Consider the following 25,055-nt stretch of genomic DNA (forward strand, 5'->3'; position numbering starts at 1 on the left):
GAGGATTTCTTCCCAGTTGCCTCCTGCCCCTTGACTTTATCCTTCTCTCTGCTCAAAGGTTCCCTTCTTGGGAGGCTTCCTCTGACAACCTTTCTGAAAAGAGCATTCCCCACCATGTTCCTAGCCACCACTTTATTCCCACTGAGTCTGTGAAATTTCTCAGTGTATTCGCATCACCTGACATACAGCATTCATTCGCTTACTCACTCGTGGTCTGTGTCTCTACCTAAAATATAAGCATTATCGGGGCAGAGATTTTGTCTATCTTGTTATCTTGTTCCCCACTGAATCTCTAGTATCTAGAAAGTGGCTGACTCACAGTAGGTGCTCAATATTTGTTGGTATTGAATGAATAAATGAGGTACTGAGAGGGTTTGTAACTTGTCTATGGTCACAGAGCCAGGAAATATATAGCATTTGTATGCATACGCACATACACACACACACACACACACACGCGCACGCGTGCGCACACACCACTCCATTCTCTGCCTCTACTAGTTATACTAGTTACCTTTTCTGACCCCCTAATCCCATGACTGGCTCCCCTGACAACCAACAACCCCTCCCCCCTTCTTTAGGGGATTTCCAAAAGTCACCGAATTAACATAAATTCAGTGGTGGTTGAGAGGGGCTTATTATGAATAGTGAGACACCCATTTTACTTTTATGGCTCCTGAAGATTTCAGGAACTGAGGACAAGAGACCAAATATTATAACAAAAGATTTTCCCATTGCTCTCATCACTCAGGAAATTCCAAGGGTTCTGGTAGTTCAGTGCCAGAAATGGGGATGAAGACCAAATATATGTTCTTATTATAAAGCCACAATATCATAATTAGGTATATTATGTATGACTGGCACATCGGGTCTGTAATAGTACTACTTAAGAGATGGTTAAAGTAGGCTATTTAGGTTTAAGCAGTATGTTTACTTAAATAAAAACACAAAAGCAAAAAACAGTTCAGGACAGGTTAAAGTTATGGCAGTAATGAACAGATGACCGACGTTTGGGGGATACTTCCTTTGTCTGAAGTGTAGTCTTGTAATTATATATGTAAGTTCAAACTTGGGAATTAAGATAAGCAGGAGAAAATTTGTATCAGTCCCTCTTTTCCAATTCTGGGTCAGTGATGACAATGGGGATTCAATCAATAATTCATTCATTCATCCATCAAATAATTATCAAAGGCCCATTAGGTGAGGTTTAGACAGACAAAGAAGACATAGGGCTGCCCTCAAGCTGCTGACAGTCTGGCAAGAGATAAAGACAGCCTGGGGTGAGAAAAGCTACCAAAGAGGTGTCTAAGCAGAGGTCAGCCATCGCTCATTGTAGAATGGGACGGCACAGCTCAGTTTTGAAGGACAAGGCAAAATTAGCCAGATGAGAAAGGGAAGTGTCCTCCAGGCAGAGCAGACATCATCGCTGAGCATATACGGACTGACCTGTAGACTCAGCCTTGCAAGGTGCTCGGACACAGCATGGCTGACACCAACCTACCAGCTGACAGAGGCCGGAATATCCCTGGTATATTTACCAAGCTGCTCTTTTTTTTTTTTTTTTTAAAGATTTTATTTATTTATTTGAGACAGAGAGAATGAGAGAGAGAGAGCACATGAGAGGGGGGAGGGTCAGAGGGAGAAGCAGGCTCCCCGCCGAGCAGGGAGCCCGATGCGGGACTCAATCCCGGGACTCCAGGATCATGACCTGAGCCGAAGGCAGTCGCTTAACCAACTGAGCCACCCAGGCGCCCTACCAAGCTGCTCTTGCCCCCAGCTCTACTTGGTATGCTCAGTCAACAAAGCAGCCTGTGGGGTCTTGATCTGCTTTCCACTGGGACTAAATCCCTGCTCCCAGCCCACCTCAGCCTTGACCTGAACTCCGAAGCTCCATACCTGATAGGTCACCCAGAATCTTGATGCCACCACCTGCCTGACTGCAAACACGGCCAATGTCCAGACACTCCTGTTGCAATGTCATAAGAATAAGAGATTCCACTTACCAAGCCCTTACTCTGTGCCAGGCTTGGTTCATGCCTGTTACATGGGCTATGTCGTTTGATCCTTGGGACACTATGGGATGTTATCATTACTTCCATGCACCGGTTGAGAACCTTAAGTCTTCAAGCGGTTGAGGAACTTACCCGAGATCGTACTTAGTAAATGAGGGAGCTAAGGTTCATGCTCGGCTATTCTGACACCAAAGTCTGTGCACTTAACCATTGTGCTGTACTACCTCTCCCCACAAAAAATGTGCAAACCCACTGGAGTGTTGGGCCAGCTGTTACGGGCCTTGGGATTTTATTTTGATGACAGGCTGCCCTCCATCTCAGTGAGGAGCTTTGATGACGGGCCGCCCTCCATCTCAGTGAGGAGCAGTCCCAGAATGGATGAATGCCCTGGTCCCATCCATTCCTGCCTTCCTTTCTTTTCCAACAACCCAGAGCTCCCAGTGTATCTCATTCTCCAAGCCTGAGTGGGTACTGCCCACTGATGGCTCTCAGGCAAGCAGAATGCAAAGGACAAGGAGCTCAGAATCCCAAATCAGTTACCAGAGGGAGCTCCACCCAGCTTATATTTTCCACTGTTGGAAGTTCTTAGAGAAAGTTCCAGGTTGAGAGATCATGGCTTTCAGGTACGGTAAGAAATTGAAGTATGTAATGCCTTGTGGAGGTATTGGGTCTTCTCCAAAGGAGTCTAAGGAAAGCTGCTTCTCCTCAGTGTCTAGGGCCTCAAAGGTAGGCAGGGAGTGTGGGCTCCATTGAAAAAGAGCAAGGAATGAAAGCAAAGGAGCAGCCTCATACCCTGTCCTGGCTCCTGGGGTCAAATGTTCCTCTGTCGGCCCCACATCAGGCAATCCCCAAGCCAGGGCAGCCTCAGTGAAGGTACCACAGTGGGTCCCAGTGTGGCTGCGTGGGGAGTCCCTCACCCAGAGAAGATGTCATCGGGCTCTTGGGGAGGGTGGAGCCGCTGTGGCTGCCAAGGCATAATGCCCAAGCCTTGTGGGTGGCATAATGTGGCATTCATCTCCTTCACTCTGCAGAGAGGAGACAGGCAGAACAATCCAGACTCTGTCAGCAAGGTCCTCTGGGGAGTTCAGGCCTCGCTAATGAAGATGAATAAGAGATGGGAGGTGCCCCTCATGGCGGCTGCCTTTGTCACATACATATTCATGGACCGGAGGGACAGCTCCTGGGAATGACCCATCCCACACAGAGGTGAGAGGGGCAAGGCAGGGCAGTGCAGATCCACTCCTAAGGTGGGCGTGTCTTGTGGGGGTAGAACACACTGGGCTGTGAATTCGGGCACTCCAGACATACTCTTAAATATATGGAATTTTCAAGATGACATATCTACCTTTGCCTGCTGTAGACACATGAGTCCTGGAATAAGCCAAGGACCCCTGAAGAACTTACTTAGTACTCAGCTGAGTTCCAGAAACAAGCCCAACTTTGCTACTTCTTACTCAGTATCAGTTACCAGTAATCCCTGTACCCTATTGTTCTGCCTGGCTTGGCCTCATGGAATTTGCTGGAACTTCATGCTAGAGGTCTAGGTACATACAAAGGCTCAGAACACACGCTGTATCATCTTACTTCACACAACAGAGACCCTGTTTTTTGACTCTCCATCCATTTGACTATTCTATGATGTTCCCTCAACTAAGATATTTGGGCAACAAATCCTTGCCCGCCATAGACCTCCAGGGTCCAAGAAGGTGACCTTGATAGGAGATTATACTCTGTGTAGGGGAAATCCGGACAAACAACTTGGGCATTTGTACCATGTTTCTTCAAAAGACAGTAAATGCTGGCTCTGAATCTATATTCACCCATCACTTTGAAGTTAGTGGATTTGTTCTAGACTCCCAGATGTTTTGATATTTTATTCCCTGTTTCAGCGCACTCAGCCTCAGTCCCCAGGCAGTATAACCAAAAAGATACACACTGAGCCAAATAAATCAACTGGCTTCTTTGCAGTTGGCCTCCTGTAGGTTTCTACTGAGCCACAGGCTAGTACTTAGCTGCAAGACAGATGTCTAACAGAGCCCAAGAGCCTTACCTGCCTTTCTGACATGATGTAGAGTTGCTCGTGGTCCTTGGAGAAGGCCATATCCCGGAGGACTGGGCCGGGCTCTACTACCTGCACCATCTCATACTGGAGGGCATTGCCCCTGGGCCCATCCACACGGATCTGTGGAGAAGAGAGAGAGGAGAGATGGTATGCGTTCAGATCCTATATTGCCCGCAGTCCAGCTTCAGCCCAGAGACCCTCCCAACAGCTAAGGGAGAGGCAGTGAGCTTTGCCTCTGAGATGCCGAGGCCAGGCCCTGAATAGAAGCCCCCTGGCATGGGCCTCCTGCTGGGAAAGGCAAAGAGAAGGGAAGGCAGGAGACCAAACCAGGCCCCACCAAGCACCTGGCCTTATCCTCTCTGGTTCCCTCTGCCTCAGGCTTAAGTCTTCGAGGCCTGGCTTGGACATCTTTGGAGAAGAGGATGGGGCTGGTATTGGGGAGCGGGGGCTGGGGATTGGGTGAACAGTGGGTAACTGAAGCTGCCTCAGATCAGAGTATCATCATGTAACAGAAAGGCAATATTTTTTTTTTAAAGATTTTATTTATTTATTTGAGAGAGAGAATGAGAGACAGCACGAGAGGGAAGAGGGTCAGAGGGAGCAGCAGACACCCCGCTGAGCAGGGAGCCCCATGCGGGGCTCGATCCCGGGACTCCAAGGATCATGACCTGAGCCGAAGGCAGTCGCTTAACCAACTGAGCCACCCAGGCGCCCCAGAAAGGCAATATTATTTGCTAGATTTGTTCTCAGAAAATAAGCGGGTGTGAGGATGCAGGCTGATTCTTTGAAATGGCTACCCAGTTATCATTGCCACACCTTTGAAGGGAATCAGGCAAGGAGCCAACCTCGGAAGTTTCACACTGAGTGGGCTCATTCTGGCCATTAACTATGGGCTTCTGCTTCAGGCTTAGGAGTAGATGTAGGTCTTGAGACCTCCCAGAGGTTCTATTCATGTCCCCAGGGAAGGGGATATGAACATTCCAGGAAAATGCACGTTGGGCATGAGTCATCCCCAAACTTCCGAGAACACTTAGCATAGTAGATCACCCCTGGGCCATTCTCAGGCCTTCCTAGAACTGTTTGGACAATGTGGAGACAACCAGGAGAGACTTTTGCCCACAGCCCCCAGAGGGGAGGACAAATCTAGAAAGACAGGGGCTTCTCAATGCCACGTGGTGCTCATCTGACCCGGGGTGCTGGCCCAGGTCTCTAGAATCAGAGTCATTACAAGTCTGGGCTCATAAATTCAACACAATCGCTGCCCAGTACTAATAATACCACCCACCTAAGTTGGGACCAAACATCTGGAGGGAGACAGGGAGAGGCAATAGCTAGGGGATCACGGAACTTGATTAGATGCCATTTATACGTATAAGACTCTGTAAGGTACCCACCATGTAATTTTAGAGATTTCAGTAACAAAACTAAAGAAAAAAATTATATTCCATATATTCCCATTATGGACTCTTACTTTTAATTTTTAATATTTAATTTTTAACTTCTCATGAGCTCAAGGAGAAGAGAAGTTATTCAGAGCAAATGAATTACAGAAGGGACACCACATTAATGCCAACTGATGACATCAATTCATCTGAAAGTCTGCTACCCTTCGTTTCTGTTGAATTCACTGAACTCTGACACTAGTTTATTTTGTGGCTTATGTGTTGGCTTTTAGGTTTGTTCCAGGCTCTATTTGTTTATTTTCCTCTTAAGCACAATTTTTAAGCCCTCCCTAGACGTCAGGCACTAAGAAATGGTTTTGCACGCAATTCCTTATTGGTGTAATCCTCTCAATCCTGTGGGCTTAGTGGTCATTTGTCCTGACTTCCATGGCCTCTCCACCATCCATTCCACCCTCTCTCACCTAGGGGCAAGACTGGACGCACCCCCTGCTTCCCCAGGGGCAGGGGGTGCTCCCTGATGGGCACGAGCAAATCAGTTTAATCTCATTCTGTTGCCACAGTGATTGAAGAAAACAGGCCCAAGCCAATCAACATATGCACTCAGAGCAAAGCAGGGACAGTGTTTTGTGATCAGGAAGAGAAAATTTCTCCTCACCCTCAACACATCAAAGAAACAGCCGGTTCCAAGAGCTATGGGCAGCCCTCTTGTCATAAAGAGGGGAGCTGAAGCCAGGAAAGGTTTAGGTAGAGAGATGGGAAAAAATTGGTCTTTGGTGATGTCCCTGAGTCACTGAATCAAAATGACACCAAAGCCTGCCCTCTGTCAGGATTTTCTAGTTACTCATGTTATTTCCTTATTGCTAAAAGAATAAAAAGGCTTTTCTGCAACATCAAAAGTCCTAACTGCTATACAGATACAAACAATGAGGAAAATGAGACAGAGGTGCACTAAACAATTAGCCTGAGCTATAAAATCTGGGGACAGAATTAGAATCCAGTTCGACTCTGAAGTCTACGCTTTTCCTGCCACCCCATTACATGAGATCTTGTTCCTTGGTGGGTTTCATGTTCATTTGCTGGGGCGTGCCACCTAAATAAAGGCAGGGGGCTGAGGTCAGCATCTGTCTCTGGTCTATATGATGCCAGAGGCTTTTGCCAGTCATTCCTGATTTTGATGCTGAAATACTCGAGCTTGACACATATTTATTTTAAAAATGAAGAAATAAATGAATGCAGCTGAAAGTCCTTTTTGCTGATTTCTTATGAAGCTCATTAAAACAAACAAACAAAAACTGATAAAGGAATAGAAAGAGAATACTTTTAGCTCTGAAAAGCAAAATTCCTCAGAATCCAATAGCCCTCCTGTTTCTGTGCCCACCCCCACGCCCCCAGATGTCCATCCTGGCCAGGGCCTTCCTTCATCTGAATGAAATGAGAGTTCAGGCAAAACCAGTTGGGATTACCACCCAAGTCTGACCCTGTGGCGATGGCCTTGGCCCCCAGCCCAGGCAGGCTTCATCCCCAGCTGTAAGTCACTTCTGGAGCAGCAACAGACGAGTGACAAGAGTGATACTGAACATCCTGGCTGGTCTCCAGCCCCCTCAGGCTGCCGGCAGGAGCAGGCTCCCTGAGGCACTGCTGGTGGATATGTATCCCATGCAGTGCCTGTGGTCTGATCCCCAAGGGAAATTGGATTCAGTGCCCGATCAATCTTCTTTATCACTGGGCCCCAGCTCCCTGCTCTTTAGCACAAGGTGATGTGCTGGATGTCGGTGGACATCAGAGGAAACCAGGTAAGCGGGGGGCGGAGACAGAGGGATGGACCAGGGAGCACCTGGGGCACATTTTCATGGGCCTTCCCCAGGGAGGCGGGATAAGGTTATGTTACCCCCTTCCACTCTCTGCCTGGATGGGAAATCAGTCATTGGAAAGGCAGGCAGGGTTCCCTCTCCCCATACCTCTCCCCAGTCCACGACTTATTTCAGAAAACAGAAAGGAAAGCATCCATTCACCCACCTGCTGAAAGAATCTCACACAGATCTTGGATAAAAGGAGCTTGTGGTAGGATTGGCTGAATGATGGACAATCATAAAATTTAGGTAGGATGGTCCAGCTGCTGGCTCCTTTGGCCTCACGTAAGCGATAGCAACGAGAACTGCCAATAACTGAGCGGCTACTGTGTGTCAGGTCTCCTGCAGGCAGTCTACACGTACTAACTTCTCATGTAAACCACCTAACTCTGCCAGGTAAGCATCAATATCTTCCCATGTACAGGTGAGGCTTAGTAACTTGCTCATGGTCACAGATCTAGCGAATGGCATGGCCTTGATCCTTACCAAGATCGGACTGATTCTGTCCGTGCCTCCGTGTGTTTACATACTAACCAGCACATGTTGAACCAGGTTCTTTTGGTTGTATAAACCTGCATCCCTTCAAGAAGTGCAAGTAGTTGACGTTACGCAAACGTCACCCTAGGAGTGTGGGAGGAACCACGTCTGTGCCTACTACAGTTCTTGTGGGAGGGAATCATGCATATGAATGAAGACGATGCTGGTGTAAATTTTCAGATAATGATCCCTTATGTTTTTGTTTGTTACCTTGCACAGCATTCTTTTTTTTTATTATTAACATATAATGTATTATTTGTTTCAGGGGTACAGGTCTGTGATTTATCAGTTTTACACAATTCACAGCACTCACCATAGTGCATACCCTCCCCAATGTCCATCACCCAGCCACCCCATCCCTCCCACCCCCCCACGACTCCAGCAACCCTCAGTTTGTTTCCCGAGATTAAGAGTCTCTTATGGTTTGTCTCCCTCTCTGGTTTCGTCTTGTTTCATTTTTCCCTCCCTTCCCCTATGATCCTCTGTCTTGTTTCTCAAATTCCTCATATCAGTGAGATCATATGATAATTGTCTTTCTCTGATTGACTTATTTCGCTTAGCATAACACCCTCTAGTTCTATCCATGTCGTTGCAAATGGCAAGATTTCATTCTTTTGATGGCTGTATACTATTCTACTATATATAGATATATACATACACCACATCTTCTTTATCCATTCATCTGTTGATGGCTCTTTCCGTAGTTTGGCTATTATGGACATTGCTGCTATAAACATTGGGATGCATGTGCCCCTTCGGATCACTACATTTGTATCTTTGGGGTAAAACCCCAGTGGTGCAATTGCTGGGTTGTACGGTAGCTCTATTTTCAACTTTTTGAGGAACCTCCATACTGTTTTCCAGAGTGGCTGCACCAGCTTGCATTCCCACCAACAGTGTAGGAGGGTTCCCCTTTCTCCGCATCCCCGCCAACATCTGTCGTTTCCTGACTTGTTGATTTTAGCCATTCTGACTGGTGTGAGGTGGTATCTCATTGAGGTTTTGACTTCTATTTCTCTGATGCAGAGTGATGTTGAGCACTTTTTCATGTGTCTTTTGGCCATCTGGATGTCTTCTTTGCAGAAATGTCTGAAAATGTCTTCTGCCCATTTCTTGATTGGATTCTTTGTTCTTTGGGTGTTGAGTTTGAGAAGTTCTTTATAGATTTTGGATACTAGCCCTTTATCTGATATGTCATTTGCAAATATCTTCTCCCATTCTGTCGGTTGTCTTTTGGTTTTGTTGACTGTTTCCTTAGCTGCTTGCACAGCATTCTTAAATAACATCGTCTCATTGGATGGTTGTAAGATTTTTACGATGTTGACGACTAACATCATCATTCTCATTTTGCCAATGAAGAAACCGAGGTCGGGGCTGTTCTGTGCCTTGCCCAAAGCTCAGTGATAAACCAATGACAGTCAGGACTAGAGCTCAGGTCTCCCAATTCTTAGCTAAGTGCTTGCCTCTTAGCGATTTAGATTTTCCAAAAGCCTTTGACAAGGTTCCACACGAAAAGGCATTTAAAAATAATGAGTCTCTGTGGGACTTTGGGCAGTTTGACCATGGAGAGAGAACCGACTTAGAGACAGAAAAAGACACGTTTCTGCATGGAGGAGTGGGGCCGGGGGCATTTCCCAAGCACTGGTGTTATGACTTGTTTTATTTAATATTTTGTATAAGTGGTTTGGAGGAGGGAGCAAGAGAATATGCAGATGATTCTGAGCTCTTTGGGACAGCAAGAAGGCCAGTGATGGAGATGAACTAAGAAGGATGATGCATCCTCAGTGAGCACTGGGGAGGGGAGCTGCATATGGGCAAAAAAGCTGGTGTGAGGAAAAGGAACTCTTGCACACTGTTGGTGAAAACGTAAATTGGTACAGTCACTATGGAAAACAGTATGGAAGGTCCTCAAAAATTAAAAATAGACCTACTTTATGATCCAGCAGTCCTATTCTTGCGTATTTATCCAAAAGAAACAAAATCAGTATCTCAAAGAGATAAATGCATCCCATGCTCATTGCAGTATTATTTATAATAGCCAAGATATGGAAAGAATCTAAATATCCATTGACAGGTGAAAGGAGAAGGAAAAGGTAATACACACACACACACATATATGCATATACATATATACACACATATATATTACATATGTATATATACAAAACATACATATGTATATATTTTATAAATATATAATATGTGTATATATATATATAGAAAATAATGCCTTAAAAAAGAAAGAAATCCTGCCATTTACGACAACATGGATGAACCTGGAGAAAATTATGCTATGTGAAATAAGCCAGACATAGAAAGACAAATATTGCATGATCTCACTTATATGTGGAATCTAAAATAGTCAGACTCCTAGAAGCAAAGACTAGAATGGTGGTTGCCAGGGGCTGGGGGTTGGGGGAAATGGGGAGATGTTGGTCAAGTGGCACAAATTTTCAGTCACAAGACGAATAAGTTCTGAAAAATCTAACATGCAGCAATGTGACTAGAGTTAATAATACTGATTTGTGTATTTGAAATTTGCTAAGAAGGTAGATCTTAAGTGTTCTCATCACACCCACAAGGAAAATGGTAACTATGTGAAGTGACGGATATGCTAATTAGCTTGATTGTGCCAATTATGTCACAAGACGTACATGTATCAAGTTGTATACCTTAAATATATATAATTTTTATTTGTCACTTATGCCTTAATAAAGATGGGGAAAAATGAGTAGTTACTACATAAGTGGTCAACTCCCTGTGGGAAAAACCAGCCACATTCTACCAGTGGGACCATGGACCCTGAGCTGATCAAGGTGAGACCAAAGAATTACTCAAAGCGAGAGGCAGGACCAAGAAAGGACTGGTCAGGTCATCACTCACTGTTCCCCATACTCCACAGTAGCCCGAATGGCCAGCAACATGTCAAGCAGCATTCAAATGGGATTTCAGGGGAAAACAGACCAACAGAAGCCATTCTCCTGGCCAAGTTCACTTGAATACAGAATATCATGTTCAGTCCACCCCTGATAAGGTAGAAACATAATCCAGATGCCTGCACCTGGAGAACAGCCTAGGAAAGGTGCCTCAAGCCATAAAGGCATAGTTGAGATCAAAGGAGATGTGTTGGCCAGTGGCACGGGGTCAGTTGCCAACACAGGGGCCACCCCAAAGCTGGTGAGGTGATAGTAAGAACAAATGAGATTTATTATTGTACATACCAGGACAAACAAGATTTATTATTTTACACAACGCAGATGATACTTGTAGATCACCTAAGCAGTGAGGAAGGATGGAAACAGAAGTTGATTTTTTTTTTTAAGATAGAAAATGTAAAGAAGCTGCTAATGTAAATTTGGGTGTTTAGAAGATGCTGTTCTAATCAGAGTGCTATCACATCCTGACCCCACATGTCCCCTGAAAGAGGGAACCTCCACATTCATTCGCTGTCTATAGGGCATTCATGGAATGTTATGGTATTCTAGGCTCGGAGCTGGCTTCTGGAGGAGAAAGGTGGGTCTTTGCCCTACCCCCCAAGGAAGCCTGTCTCCTGAAGGGCTCAGATACTACACAAATAAGGCCAGTGGCAAGTGCTACAACTGAGGATGTTCATAGGCCTCTGTTCCCTCTTCCCAGGAGATCTGGTCACTGACTAGGGTGTAACCAGGAACTATCAGCCCAGCCCCAAAGCGAGGCTTGAGGGAGCACGTGAGCCATACGACAAAGAGCTACCAACATGGCACCTCTAACTCTGAGAGTCTGACTGATAAAACACATAGTGGGTAATATCAGATTTATTCGAAAGCCACGTTCGGAGACAAAATCTCTTAAGTCCATAGGAAGGTTGACCTGGAGTAGCAAAATCAGTGGTAAGAACAGATTTTATAAAGACATATCCACATTGGCCAAGAGAGGTGAGAGTAAAAATACAGAAAAGGGTGTCAGAGGGAGAAATTTGGTTGTCTTCACACAGCCCTGTCCTGAGGAGACTGAGTGTAAATGTGTTCTCTGTGGTCGGGTGTGGTGTCCCTTCAGGTCTCACCAAAGACCCAATGGAATGTTCTTCTAACCAGCACCAGACAACAGCAATATAATGCCTGTCACAAATGTGGGCCACATGTGAAATTTAACATTTTCCACTAATGGTTACATTAAAAAAGAAATAGGTAAAATTGATTAATTAATTACAATTCATTTTAATCATCTATTTTATCTAACATAATGTGCCCCAAGTATTATTACATTTGCATGTATACAGTATAAAAAATTGTGAGATATTTTACATTCGTTTCCTCACACTAAATCTTTGAAACCTGATGTGTATGTATTTTATACTTACAGCAACCCTTAATATGGACCAGCCATGTTTCAGGGGTTTAATAGCCACGTGTGGCCAGTGGTTGTCCTATGGGATGGCACAATTCTAGATCACTGTCATCCCTGTGTTCTGATCTGCGCTCTCCAAGTGACCTTGCTCATAATTTGGCGGCCAACTATCCTTCTAGGGGTGCCCTCAGTTGAGATCTTACTCCATTCCCTGGCTGACACCCTTGTGTCTCCTGGGAACTTCATTTCATAGCATGATGCCTGTGTCCCACTATCTTTGCTTTTCTGGAGCTCACAAGCTGTAAGCTCCACCCGGCTGCGTGGTCCCCATCAGTCCAAGCAAGTTACAACGCGCAGTTGTGTGGGCCAGGTTCTGCTCTAGCCTAGCACTCGGCAAGCTTGTTTGATGTACCCCTGCCTTCTCTTTCCACATTCAGGCTGCAGGCACTCTGGGCACACCTCTTGCATGCCAGGAATGCCCTGTACCCCGGCGGACAGTTGAGAACACTTGAGAACAGCTGAGAGAGAACCAAGCGGTCAAAAGAGATACTACAGGGCATAGTCTCAGAGGCTCCCCGCTGCACCAGGCAAGACTGCTGCGGGCAAAGCAGGACCTGGATGGTGTGGGCACTCGGGGCTCTGGGGGCACAGCTAACTGCCAATCATGGGGAAGAGCTTCAATATTGAACAACCAGTGAGTTATTCACAATAGCCAAACATGCAAGCTATCTAAACATCCGTTGACAACTGAATAAAGAAAATGTGATTTATATATCACATAGATACAGTGTGTAGACATAATATATATAATACACACATACATACATGCACACAAACAATGGAATATTATTTAATCTTAAAAAAAAAAAGAAGGGAATCCTGCCATTTGTAACACCATAGATGAACCTGGAGGGCATCATGCTAAGTGAAATAAGCCAGATACAGGTAGACAAATATTTTACGATCTTACTTCTATGTGGAAACTAAAATAGTCAGACGCAGAAGCAGAGAGTAGAATGGAGGTTACCAGGGGCTGGGGGAAGGGGGCATGGGGAGATGTTGGTCAAGGGGTACAAAGTTTCAGTTATACAGGATAAATAAATTCTAAAGATCTAATATACAGCAATATGATCATAGTGTATACTTGAAATTGGCTACAAGGTTGGTCGTAGGTGTTTTCACAATGTATATATATATTATATATAATATATATATATCACAACATCACATCAGATCCTACACTTCAAATATATACAATTTTTATTTGTCACATATACTTCAGTAAAGATGAGAGAGGCGACAGTGGGTGAGACCACACTAGGACAAAATGACCGGACCTCAGTCCTCCTGCCTGGACCACACAGGGTCCTCCATCCTGGTGTCTAGCACAAACAGCGCCTTCCCCTGTAGGCGGGCTACCCGGGACAGGCACGCGTGCCCCTGGGGGCACACACTGGCACACCCACTCTGGTGCGCAGGCATCCCCCACCTGGTGCACCCTGCCGCTCCTGCTCGGTCTGCAGCCCGGGCTATTCCTAGGCAGCGCGGCCCCCTTTCCCTCCAAGCCATCCACCTCTCTTCCTCCCTGGCATGGTGCGTGTCTGCGCTGCCAGGCAGAGCGCTATTAAAACATCAGCAGGGTGGCCTCCACAAAGGTCAGCCATCCGGGGAGCTCCTGGCAGCTGCTTGTTTGTTTACTGGAACATTATCTGGGCCGGGCTGTTGATTTACATCCATTGAAGGATTGAACAATAAATATCGGCTCCCAGTAGCAGGCAGATGCTTGCACTAGACCGTTCTGGCTGCCTTCTTGCTTGGAATAATCTCCCTAATGAGCAGACAGTGCCATTCATCTTTAAAGATGCAGGCAAGCCCCGGTATCCACCCCCCCTTTCGGCTTTCCTTTCACATCCTCCCCAAACCAGACTTCTTGGTCAAGGTCTACCCTGCCAGATTTCTGGGCTGGGCCCAGCCATGAGAAGGAGAGGGTGGGGTCTCGTCTGGCAGGCCTGGCAATGGAGTTGCAACTGGAGGGGCAGGTGGTGCGGGGCCGATAAAACCCTGGGACAGATGTCCCTGGGACACTCTGAATTCTCCATCTAGACCCTTAAGCCCAAACACAGAGGCCAGTGGAAATCCACCTGGTGACGTGGGTGGCCCCATGGCCAGGCCACCTTCACAGAGCCGGGGTGCGAGGGCAGGGCTTGTGGAGACAGATGCCCCACATTTAGGCAGTGCCAGAGCTGGAGTTAGGCCTGTTTCCCTTTCAGGCATGTCTCCAAAGTTCCCAGAATCTCAAGGGGCTCCTGTGCAAGGACATGCAGACCAGGCAGTTTGCAAGATGGAGTCCATGTTGGGGCAGGCAGGGTGCCAACAAGAGGGGGCAGGTGAGGCGTCTAAGGAGGGAGGGGAAGGATTCAGGCTCTGCTCCTCTCAAGAGCCTTGAGCACACAACTTTGGCTCTCGTAGGGGTCCTAGCTCTCTGTCCTGGCCTTGATCTGTCTCCCACTGAGGCAGAAACGGCAGGGAGGACCCTCGGTGGGAAATGAGTGACCAGGATCTGCTTTCCTGGGTCACTCTAGGGCCGCTGTGTCTCTCAGGAGGAAAAATAATGAACCTTTTGGATCTTATTTATGCAGATTATTCAGTTGGCCCCCCAAGACTCTAAGCGACATAACCTGGTCACTGTCACTCAGCATCTTGCCACGCAGGCTCAACAGCGGGTGGAAGGAAGGAGCACGCCCTAGAGTGCCAGCATCAGGCCCATCAGAAGCACTCCTTTGATGAATGAATGAATGAATAAATGAATGAGTAAATGAATGACCTGAGAAGCTAACTCAGGGCCTGAGCTGCCATCGTTGGAACTGTTATACATATGCACACACTCACAGACACAAACACACACATGTGCTCACACACAGGCTCTCTCTGTCTCTGCAGATGAGGCCATGTCTTAACTCCCACACGGCCTCTAGGACTTTCCCTTTAGAAGTCTGTGACAGGGCGCCTGGGCGGCTCAGTCGTTAAGTGTCTGCCTTCGGCTCAGGTCATGATCCCAGGGTCCTGGGATCGAGCCCCACATCGGGCTCCCTGCTCGGCAGGAAGCCTGCTTCTCCCTCTCCCACTCCCCCTGCTAGTGTTCCCTCTCTCGCTGTGTCTCCCTCTGTCAAAATAAATAAATAAAATCTTTAAAAAAAAAAAAAGGAGTCTGTGACCAAGTGTCGGGGGGCAGGTGCATGGATGAGGAGGGACTGGGAACGGTGAGTGGGGACACCAGTATCAGGTCTGAGCATTGTGGTGATTTGCCCGTTGTGGGGTTCAAGCTCTCCAGGGCCCCAAGGACCCCCTACCATGTCTCCACATGCCTGGGGGAAGAGTTGCCTGGTTTGTAGGACGGTGGACAAGGTGATCTCCAAGTTCCGGCCACACTCAGGGGCTGCAAGTCTATCCTCTGCCAAGGGCAGCTCCCTGGGGCTCCAGGCACTCGCTTACTGTCAATATTCCTCTGGCCCCAAACCGAGGACACCTGAAGACAGAACTTCACAGGTAACGTCACTTGAGGCTCCCCGGGAATGTCACTTTCATTCTAAAATCGCCCCCCTGCCTCTCTGGCATTTCCATCTCCTTTCCCCGTTCCACTTTTCTTTCTTCTATGGCACTTGTCAGTTTCTTGCATACCATGTGATTTATTTATTACACTATTTATTACACTATTGTTGGGCTCCCCTGCTAGAATGTAAATGCCACAAGAGTGGACGTCCTTATCTTTCGTGTTCACTGATGCACCCCAAACTCTTGAGCCATGCCACGTAGTAGGTGCTCAATAAACACTGGTTGAACAAATGAATGGATGGAAATGTTCAAACTACTCATCAACATCTTAATTTGTCCTCCCGAGAGCAGAGCTCCCTTATTGCACAGCAAGGAACCCAAACTGTTGGGGGCTGTTCTCCCTGGGAAATTCAGCAGCAGGAGAGGTGCTGCGACTGTCCAGCCCAGACCCCAGTCTCACCATAGTGGACTCGATGACATGCCGCAGCCCCTCCTCCCGGCTTCAATTCCCAGGGCTTGGGATGTGGGCTCAGACCCTGCTTCTGTGCTCACACTGCTTAGGCTGCCCCAGAATAGCACAATGAGGGCGCTTTGTTTTGATTTCCTGATTCCAGCCAGGAGGAAAAGGATTCGAAGGGAATGGCAAGAGTGTAAACAGTAATTAATTAGACAAGCCCCGTGTGTGCACAGATCCCACACTGTGTTACCAAACACTGCTGGGAAAATGGGTCCCTTTGGGTCTCTCGCTACACACCCACGAAAGTGAACGATGATTTCTAGGTTGCCATTACAAGATCGCACCTTGCGCTGCCCCACGTGGAGGAATCGGGAACAACGGCCTCCCTCCCTTCCCCACCTGTTTGGGTGCCGACCCAAAGAAGAAGATAAACTTGAGGAGAGAAAGATGTCAAAGAAATAAAAAGGGAAGTCAATATGATTGATATGAAGGAAGTGCCAGAAGAAGGTTCAAACCAGCACATCTCAAGTGCAAAATATTTAAAATCAGCCTTTCTTGCTGCACCCTTGCAAAGAGACTCATGTGCAAGGTACAGGCTGGAAACCTTGGTGGGTCAGCCGGATTGTGACCCCCAGAGCCACCACGTATTTGAGTAGCCTGTACCCCCAAAGCCTCGCTGCCACTTCCCACGTGCCTCTGACTACAAGGGAGCCTGGACAGACTGCATCCACTCCTAGAAAACCAAGCAGAGATGAATAGTTGATTCACCGTCTGCCACGAGCTGCGCCATGTGCTTTACACGTATCAGCTCGTTCTGGTGCTTGGCAGACAGACCACGCTCATCCACGTTACAAAAGACCAGAGTCCTCTGGCTCCTGAGACACAGTGTACAAGCCCAAGAGCCTGGGGAGGGGAGCCCAGGAGCAGATGGTGGGAACCCCACCTTTGCCACTCAGGAACTCTGTGGCCGTAGATAATCTGCCAAACTTAGTATCACTTTCCTCAGATGTCAAACAGACATTGTTCTTCTTCTTTTTAACTTTATTTATTTGACAGAGAGACACAGAGAGAGCAGGAACACAAGCAGGGGGAGCGAGAGAGGGAGAAGCAGGCTTCCCACGGAGCAGGGAGCCCGATGTGGGGCTCAATCCCAGGACCCTGGGACCATGACCCGAGCCGAAGGCAGACGTTTAATGACTGAGCCACCCAGGCGCCCCAGAAATTGTTGTTCTTAAGGTGGGAGTCTGACCATGTTCCAAGCATGTCGAATACTTAGTACCGATAAAGGGTAACGGTGAAGTTGCCATAAATGTTAGCAATGATTGCTAGGGAAGCAATTCAAATGAATTGATCGCCATGATTCCCACTCATCCCCAGTGAGAGCAGCAGTCGTGTGTGCCATAGAAAGATTAGAAGATGTGGCCACAGATTGGGCTCCCAGCATCTGACGAGGTCAGCAAGGGGTTGGAAAGAGAAGGGGACCCACAACTCCACTCTGGGCCACCTGAAGCAGATGAGAAAGGGGGCATTGCTGGACAGAGGGCAGGGACCTGGGTAGAGAAGTGTCTGTGCCCACAGATAGAATGTTCAGACAGGCATTCCACCAACATGGATGCAGACATTTTCACACGGCTGCCCCGAAGCTGGCTCAGCTTGGGTGTGATTCAGAAAAGCAGTGACTTTATGGAGAAAGAAGAGAGCAGCTTCATGCCTATGGTCTGGGCAAGCCATAGGTGAGGAAGTGGAGTACCACAGAGAGGAGAGGCGTCTCTGAGGACCGGCCAAGGGCAGGAGGCAGATAGAATTGGCAGGATGCTGGGAGGCAAGGACAGTTTCCTAGAGATGAAGCAGTGCCTTACATGGTGTCAGGGACACAGTCTCAGACCCAGAATCAGTCAGTACTCCTGATTCTTTATCCACACGCTCCTCCTGCCTCTTCTATGACTCACACGAGTCACTCTTTTCCCTGTCCTCCCACACAATCTCTGGGCTCCGTGTACCCCCTGCCAAATGGGGAGGGGCTATCTCCTCTCTTCTACCCCCTCCAACTGTTGCAGTCACACAGGGGTTAATGAACAAGGTACATCATGACAGCAAGGGGCTGATGTGCGGTCAGCAATTTTCTCCTGCTGGAAACCTAGCTCCTCCAGAGAGGGATCCAGCAGGTGCTTAATGCAGCTGTAGCAGAACGAGGAGAAACCCCTGTCCAGCTGGAGCCTCCAGGGAGAATGGAAGTAGAGCAAAGACTGGAGATGGATGGACTCTTGCATGAGCTGTGCCAGGGTCTTCAGGATCTTCAGGAGTCCTAGCCAGCGGGGTCCTAGTTCAGAGGATGGAAGCTTCTAGCACAGGGCTCGGCACAGAGTAGAGACTCAAGAATCAAGGTGAGTGCATGAAGGGAGTAGGCTTTGTCCAGTTTTCTCCCAGCTCAGAGGCAGCCCCCCACCCTTCACACCTCCTAGCTACATCATCATCTACATTCTGTCATCAGCACCCTAGAGCAGAGCCCAAGTCTTTGCCCCCTAGGCTTCCCCTCAGTCCCTCCCCGACTCCAGGAACACCCATGTCGTCCTCCTCACTGCCCAGAAACCACCTGACACTGCCCACCCAAAGCAGGTGTCGCGGCAGGATTCCCTTCTCCCCCTCCACACAGCCTTGCCCCCTCCTGCCAGGCGGGGTGCCTTCCTCTTCCCTCCAGGAATGGGGCCAGCCCGCCCACACTCCTGTTCACACCACTTCCCTCACCCCATTCCTCCCTCCAGTTTCCTCCCTGCTTTCTTTCAGCCACCCCAGGTGCATCGGCCCCTTGGAACCTGGCGCAGGACACTCCTCCAAAGGCTTTCTCCATAATACCTGCCCCACCCCGATTGCCTCGTGTCTTGTCACCCGAGGTGCCCATGCTGCCCCTTAAGCTGCCTCGCGTCTCCGCCTGATTGGCCCCCAGGCTTCGAGAGTGTTGATTTCAGGCATGAGTGTCAGCATCTTGGGGGCAGGTCTGTGGCATCGTGCTTAACTAGGCATGGGGCTGTGTAGCCCGCCGGGCTGGCATCCCGATTCTGCCTCTCATTAACGTATGTGACCTCAGGCAGAACTTCAGGATTTATTTAATTTTCCTCAGCTGAAATATCGGACTCAGAATTCCAAGCTCAAGGTTGCTGGCAGGATGTCAGCGGGTGGATTATGAAGCGCTCTTATGGAAGGGCCTGGTACATAGAAAGTAGTGAATACGTATGACTGCCGCTGTGGCTAGTTAGTATGTGGTGGTGCTCAGTCAGTGTGAAGACGAGACAATGTGTCCATGATGCTAATGTAGCACAGCACAGACCCCTAGTGAGGATTTCACAGCTTTGTGAAATCCCAGAGTTGCTTACTAGATGTTTGGTAAATTAACAAACAGATGCATGAGTTCTAATCACAATGGAAAAAGATCAAAAGGGTCCCAGCTCCTCAGAGACTCTCCCAAGCGTACATCTCTTTGATGTCCTGGCCTTACAGGACCATCGGGGCTCTTTCTAACCCCAAGGGCAGCGTAGCAGCCAGCCCTATATGGTTCCCGCTTGTCAGACGGGTTCGGAGCTGTCTGCATGAAGCCATGGGACTGTTGCTTAGCCTCTAGGCGCTGTTTGGCAATTTCCTTGACAAATAAATAACCCAGGGAGCGTCAGACAAGTGCTTATCACCTCGACATCTGCTCTCTCTGATGAGCTCTGCTCTGGGTTCTTTCCCTGCAGCCTCATCAAGCTGCTGGGGCATCAGCCCTTTTGAGCAGTGCTATCCAAGGACACCTGTGTTTTTGTGAGGCTGAGAACAGCCTATGTTTACTTAGTGCAAAGCACCAAGGTGCTGGCTTCCCAGAAGGTGAACACAACTCCTCAAACAAGGATGGGGCATCAGCCACTCACCCTACAGACCACATGGCCCCCTCCCCTCGGGAAGGACCTTGGTCAGAGTGACACCGTCTGGCTCCTGGCTGAATGGCTAAGGGTTCCTTTCAAATGTCAGTGGATTGCAAAGTCCTGAAACACAGAGAGATTCAGGTTTTGCTCACTTGGGATCTACACCAGAATTTCAAAGTAGCGCTGGCTCCTGGGCTATCTGGGTTTTGTTTGTTTGTTTTTTTTTTTTTGGTATGGCTGAAATGAGGATCAGAAGTAAGCGTGGGATACATTTAATGTTTACTGGTGACCCAGCTCGGCATCACTCTCTCCAAAACTGCCCCCACTGTGTCCCAGTATAGATTTGATGCCTCCTGCTGGGCTCCAGCTTCATTTCCTGCGTCCTGAGAGCAGGGCTATGTCTTATCCATCTAACCCAGGGTCACAAAGCCAGTGAGGAGAGCCCATCCTGGAGCTGAAATTTGCCGGCATCAAAACTGTTACTCAGCCACAGCTGACCAAAAGGCAGGTAGGGTTGTGCGCCACGGTGACAGTGTTCATTATTGTCCAGTAAAAAAATCTCGGGGTCTTCTCTGAGGAGCGGACTTCACACAGTACTGTCTCACAGATCACCAAGTGTTACTTATTTCGTCCTCTTTTTTCTCCCCACGCATCTCCCCTGGCAGCTACTGCCCACATTCTACTACATTTCACTTTTTTTCTTTCTCTCTCTCTCTTTTTTTTTAATAGCAGCTACTCTGAGAGAGAAACACTTGGAACTATTTCAAATGAGAACCCAGGAATTCATGAGGCCTGGGTGAGGCATGTGAATGGTTTGCAGTCAGAAAATCCGCTCCCAAAGACACTGTGGGGAACAGCCTTCCCCGGGCTTAGAATTCTGGAGTGGAGAAGGGCGTCCCTGTCCGGGGATGACATCACCAGACAACGCTGGAATGCACAGATGCAGAAAGCTGAGGGGCCCCAGGGCCAGCGGGGAGTTTGGCTGTGATTATCACAAAGGGTCTTTTGACCACCCTTCATCCTAGGAAAACCACAGAGACCCTGCTTTAAGCCGCCTCCACCCTCAGCAGAGGAGCCTAAAGACACTCTCCTCGAGTCAGATGGGTGACCTCTGATCTCAGCGAGAGAGAGTCTGGAAAAAGCATGAGGTATCAGAGCTGAAGGGTCTTGAAGGAAAAAAACACACACACACATACAAAAAAACCCTCCCCCACCCCCCACACACAAAAACCACCCCAGTGCCTGTATGGGATACTCGTTCTGCCAGAAGCTTGTGGAGTTAATTGTAGAGAAATGCATTTTAAAATAAGATATTGGAAAACCATCCTCTCTGTCACCAGCCACAGTTATTACAATTATTTATACAGCATCACCAAGGCCCATGTTTCACAGCAATTAAGCTATTGATCTCACAACTCTGAGGCACCGAGCAAAGCCCACAGCCACCGTTCTTGCTCCCTTGGGAGCTGTCTCTCCGCATGCTCAGATGTGGAAACCGAGGCCAGACAGGAAGCAACCCAGAGCAGGAAAGTCACTCGTTGGAAAATTAACATGAAGAATCCATATGTTGATATAATATACTAATGTCATGTTAACGTATTAATAGGAAGAGGTTCCTTTCTCCATTTGGCCAACACTTATTCTGTCAGGATGTTGTTTTCCTGGCTTGGCCAAGAAAGTATGTAGTGCAGTGATGAAGCACACGAGCTCCAAACCCGCTCTGCCACAAGCTGGCTACGAGACTCCTTGGGCAATGAGTCAACTCCTCCAACCCCTAGCGTCCTCATTCGTAAGATGCACAGAAGAACTGCACCTACCACATTTGCTGACAGTTAGAACGAATGAGTTACCAGGGGAAAGGTCTTTAGCACACCACCTGGCACATCATCAGTGCTAATCTGAAGTTTTCAGTTATTGTCACAGGAAGTCCGTAGGATACTCCTAGACACTTCTCTCATAACTCATGTTCCATGGTTATGCCACGGGAAAGGGAGAGAGGTTCGGTCTCCTGTGCCTATCGACACTGAGATTCATCATAGGATGAGTGACACTCATTCCTTCTTGATGGGCTGAGGTGGGAGCTGGAGCCCACCTCTCTGCAGCTGGACTCCTGTAGGTGGGTAGGGATGGTCCTCGAAGGCTGACCTTCCCCTCTGCCTACCACGCTCCACCCCAGGAACATGCCCTTATGTTCCCATCATTTTTCTTCAAGCCCAGAGTCAATATTAAGCTAATAATGGTCACCCAAAGTCTTATTTATGAAATTCTTTGCAGTATTATTTAATGTATTTTGAGGGTATGTAGAGGGATAAAATGTGCTGAATGGTGGCAGTCTGGGACCATATGGAAATAATTCCCCTTTATAAGCCTTTTTGCTGTAGGAAACTGCATGTTCCTGGAACATGGCTTTTGTACTGGATGGTGTGAACGGGAGAGACCAGAAATGGAGTGACAGTTAAAGACAGTGATGGTCACTGTGGTCTAGCCTCCAGGCAATGGGAATCGCGGAGAAGAATGGAGGTAGAAGGTGATAGAGCTTGAAGATTGGTGACAACTCTCAGTTGCCACACCTGGACGACCAAGGGAACGGTAGGACCAAGGGCAAGTCGGGTCGGAGGACTGGTGTGGGTAGAAAGACAGAGTGAGTCTGAAATCTGTTGAATGTGAGGTGTTGGTGGCATGGCCAGTTGACTGTTCCTGGTTGCTTTTGGAAATTCAGGACCGGTGCTTGGGTAGAAGGTGGCTGCTAAGGACTCGCCTTTGGTCACCGCCATGCTAGAGGTAGACTGTGAAATCGTGACACAGTGACATTTTCCAGAGCCAGATTTTAGGCCACTGTGCCAGGTTGGCCCTCTCACCTTCTGAGGTCAGGTCTGGCACGGTTCGTGGATTACAGAATACAGCTTGGCAAGTCAGTGGTGAAAGGGAAGAACACAGGTCACATTTTCCCACTTCCCTTCAGGTTGCTCAGTTGAGAAATGAGAACATTCTCCCATTTCCTAGCCCGGCAGCTTAAAGAGGCTCCACGCCTTAACCTACACAAACTTACAAATGCATAGGGAGTCCCTTTGAGGAACACCCGAAAGACAGCTTCTCCACAGTCACTATCATCTCCGAATTCCAGCAGTTGAGAAACTTTTCTTTGGGTTAAGCATCTTTTAAGATAAAAATATTCTGATGAGGGAGGGGAAGCTGACCTTTAGAGAGGGGTAAAGGGAGAGGCGCCGGCCTAGAAGGGGTTGCCTGTCTCTCTAGGTACTGTCAACAAAATGGCAAGTTTAGGCAAACTCCTGGATCCAGGTGGCACAATTTTATAGCCTCAATATGGGTTTCCATTAGCTACAGTTCTTCCATGACAGAAGAGAATAGGGGTGCCCGATGAAAGATTAACAGGGGGACAACAGAAACCAGGATGGTTCAGAAGGGAGAAGTGGGGGCATTTTTGGAGAACTAAAGAGAAGTCTCATTTTCCACCACAGTTTTGTTTGGGGCTGCTTCAGCATCTTCTCTCCAAAGTCTGTGTCACTTCCAAAACCCTAATTTATCTATCACTACAAAAAAAGAAAGAAAAAGAAAAAAAAAAATCTCAGGGCTTATCTGCCTCACTGACCTAAGACTTAAAACCAAGTGAAGTATCCTCTGAGGGTTGACTCTGAGGGCGGAGCCTGTGGTTGGGCCCTTCCTCCTCACAGACCTTTCCCTTTGGGTGCCTTTGGCGGGGCTCATACCAGCGCCTACCACCAGGGGTCACTGTTCCCTGCTGTTTCTTGGGGCCCCCCAACTTTTGCCCCAGTCAGCAGGGAGGGGGAACTGAGGCGAGAGTGGGAGAGCACGGGAAAGGTGGGAGGACGGAGGGTTGAGAAATCTCAGGAAAGGAGAAGGAGATTGTACAGGTGGTTGCTCTCCAGGCTCCAAGAGAAGCCCCACTGGCCCCCCACCCTACAAGGCCCTGGGTGCCAGGTCAGAACGTCCCTCCATCCTGGGTCTGTAGGATGGAATCCACAGGCTGGACCTGCGGCTGCATTCACTAGACAGCGAGCTTTATTTCCTGCCCCTCAAGGTAGACCAGGGAAAAGCGGGACGGAAACACTTCTTTGTTCCTCTTCAGTCCAGAGGACTCGGCTCCTGTCAGCTTGCCGTGTTGCTCTAGTAAAAGATAGACAAAAAGAAGCCAGCGACAAAACTGTCTCACGTCCCTTAATTTCCTCCTGGATTTCTAAGCAGGTGATTATTTCCTCAGCCTCCAACGGGCTGCAAATACTTCAGAGAGTTTTTATTATTATTATTATTATTATTATTATTATTATTATAGACACTACATAAATAAAGGCGTCAGATAATTGACAATAATCTATCTATCTTCCGCTCTCCCAAGCATTTTGTTTATCCAATGGAAACCCATGCTCTTTCTCTACAGCTTTCTCTCCCTGCCTTTTTCATTTGGCAACTGAGATGAGCGGGTCGGAGGATCTGGCAGCAAGGGAGCTATGTCTGTTACTGAGGCTGGGGAAACTGAAGCCCCGCAGGCTCTCACCCCGGCCCACTGTGTGCAACCTCTGAGAGCCTTGTTCTCTCTAGGTCGTGCCATGGTTGAGCATGAACTGAGCACGTACTATGTAAACTCTGCCACAGAAGACACAAAGAGGACCTTGCAAAGGACCCAAGGGCCATTTGGCTGGTTTCTACCCGCAAGGGTTTCTCGTCTGAAACAGCTAAGATACAAAACACAATTTAGAATCATGTTTTCTAAATTAATCCACACTGCACATAGTAGGTATGCAATAAATACTTGTTGATTTAATAAATGAGCTACAATTCTGAGTTATTTTTATTCATGTTTTATAACATGAAAGACCGAGACTCAGACATGCCTGATGTCAGATAGAGCTAACCGGTGGAAAGTTCAGAATTTTCTACCAGATCTCTGCCAACATGCCTGACTGCCCACACCAAGCATCTC

General features: G+C 47.9%; 1 protein-coding gene across 1 annotated transcript in view; it reads right to left on the bottom strand.

Annotated features, from left to right (window-relative positions):
• PLXNA4 (plexin A4) overlaps positions 1-25,055 on the bottom strand; it is a 421,883-nt gene that overhangs the window by 150,018 nt on the left and 246,810 nt on the right. Inside the window, exon 4 of the mRNA XM_035021130.1 lies at positions 4,063-4,194. Coding sequence (XP_034877021.1) covers positions 4,063-4,194 — 132 coding nt within the window. The remainder of the gene's footprint in view (positions 1-4,062; positions 4,195-25,055) is intronic.

Source organism: Mirounga leonina, unplaced genomic scaffold (assembly GCF_011800145.1).
Source record: "Mirounga leonina isolate KUSES-001 unplaced genomic scaffold, KU_Mleo_1.0 Mir_174, whole genome shotgun sequence".
NCBI lineage: Eukaryota > Metazoa > Chordata > Mammalia > Carnivora > Phocidae > Mirounga > Mirounga leonina.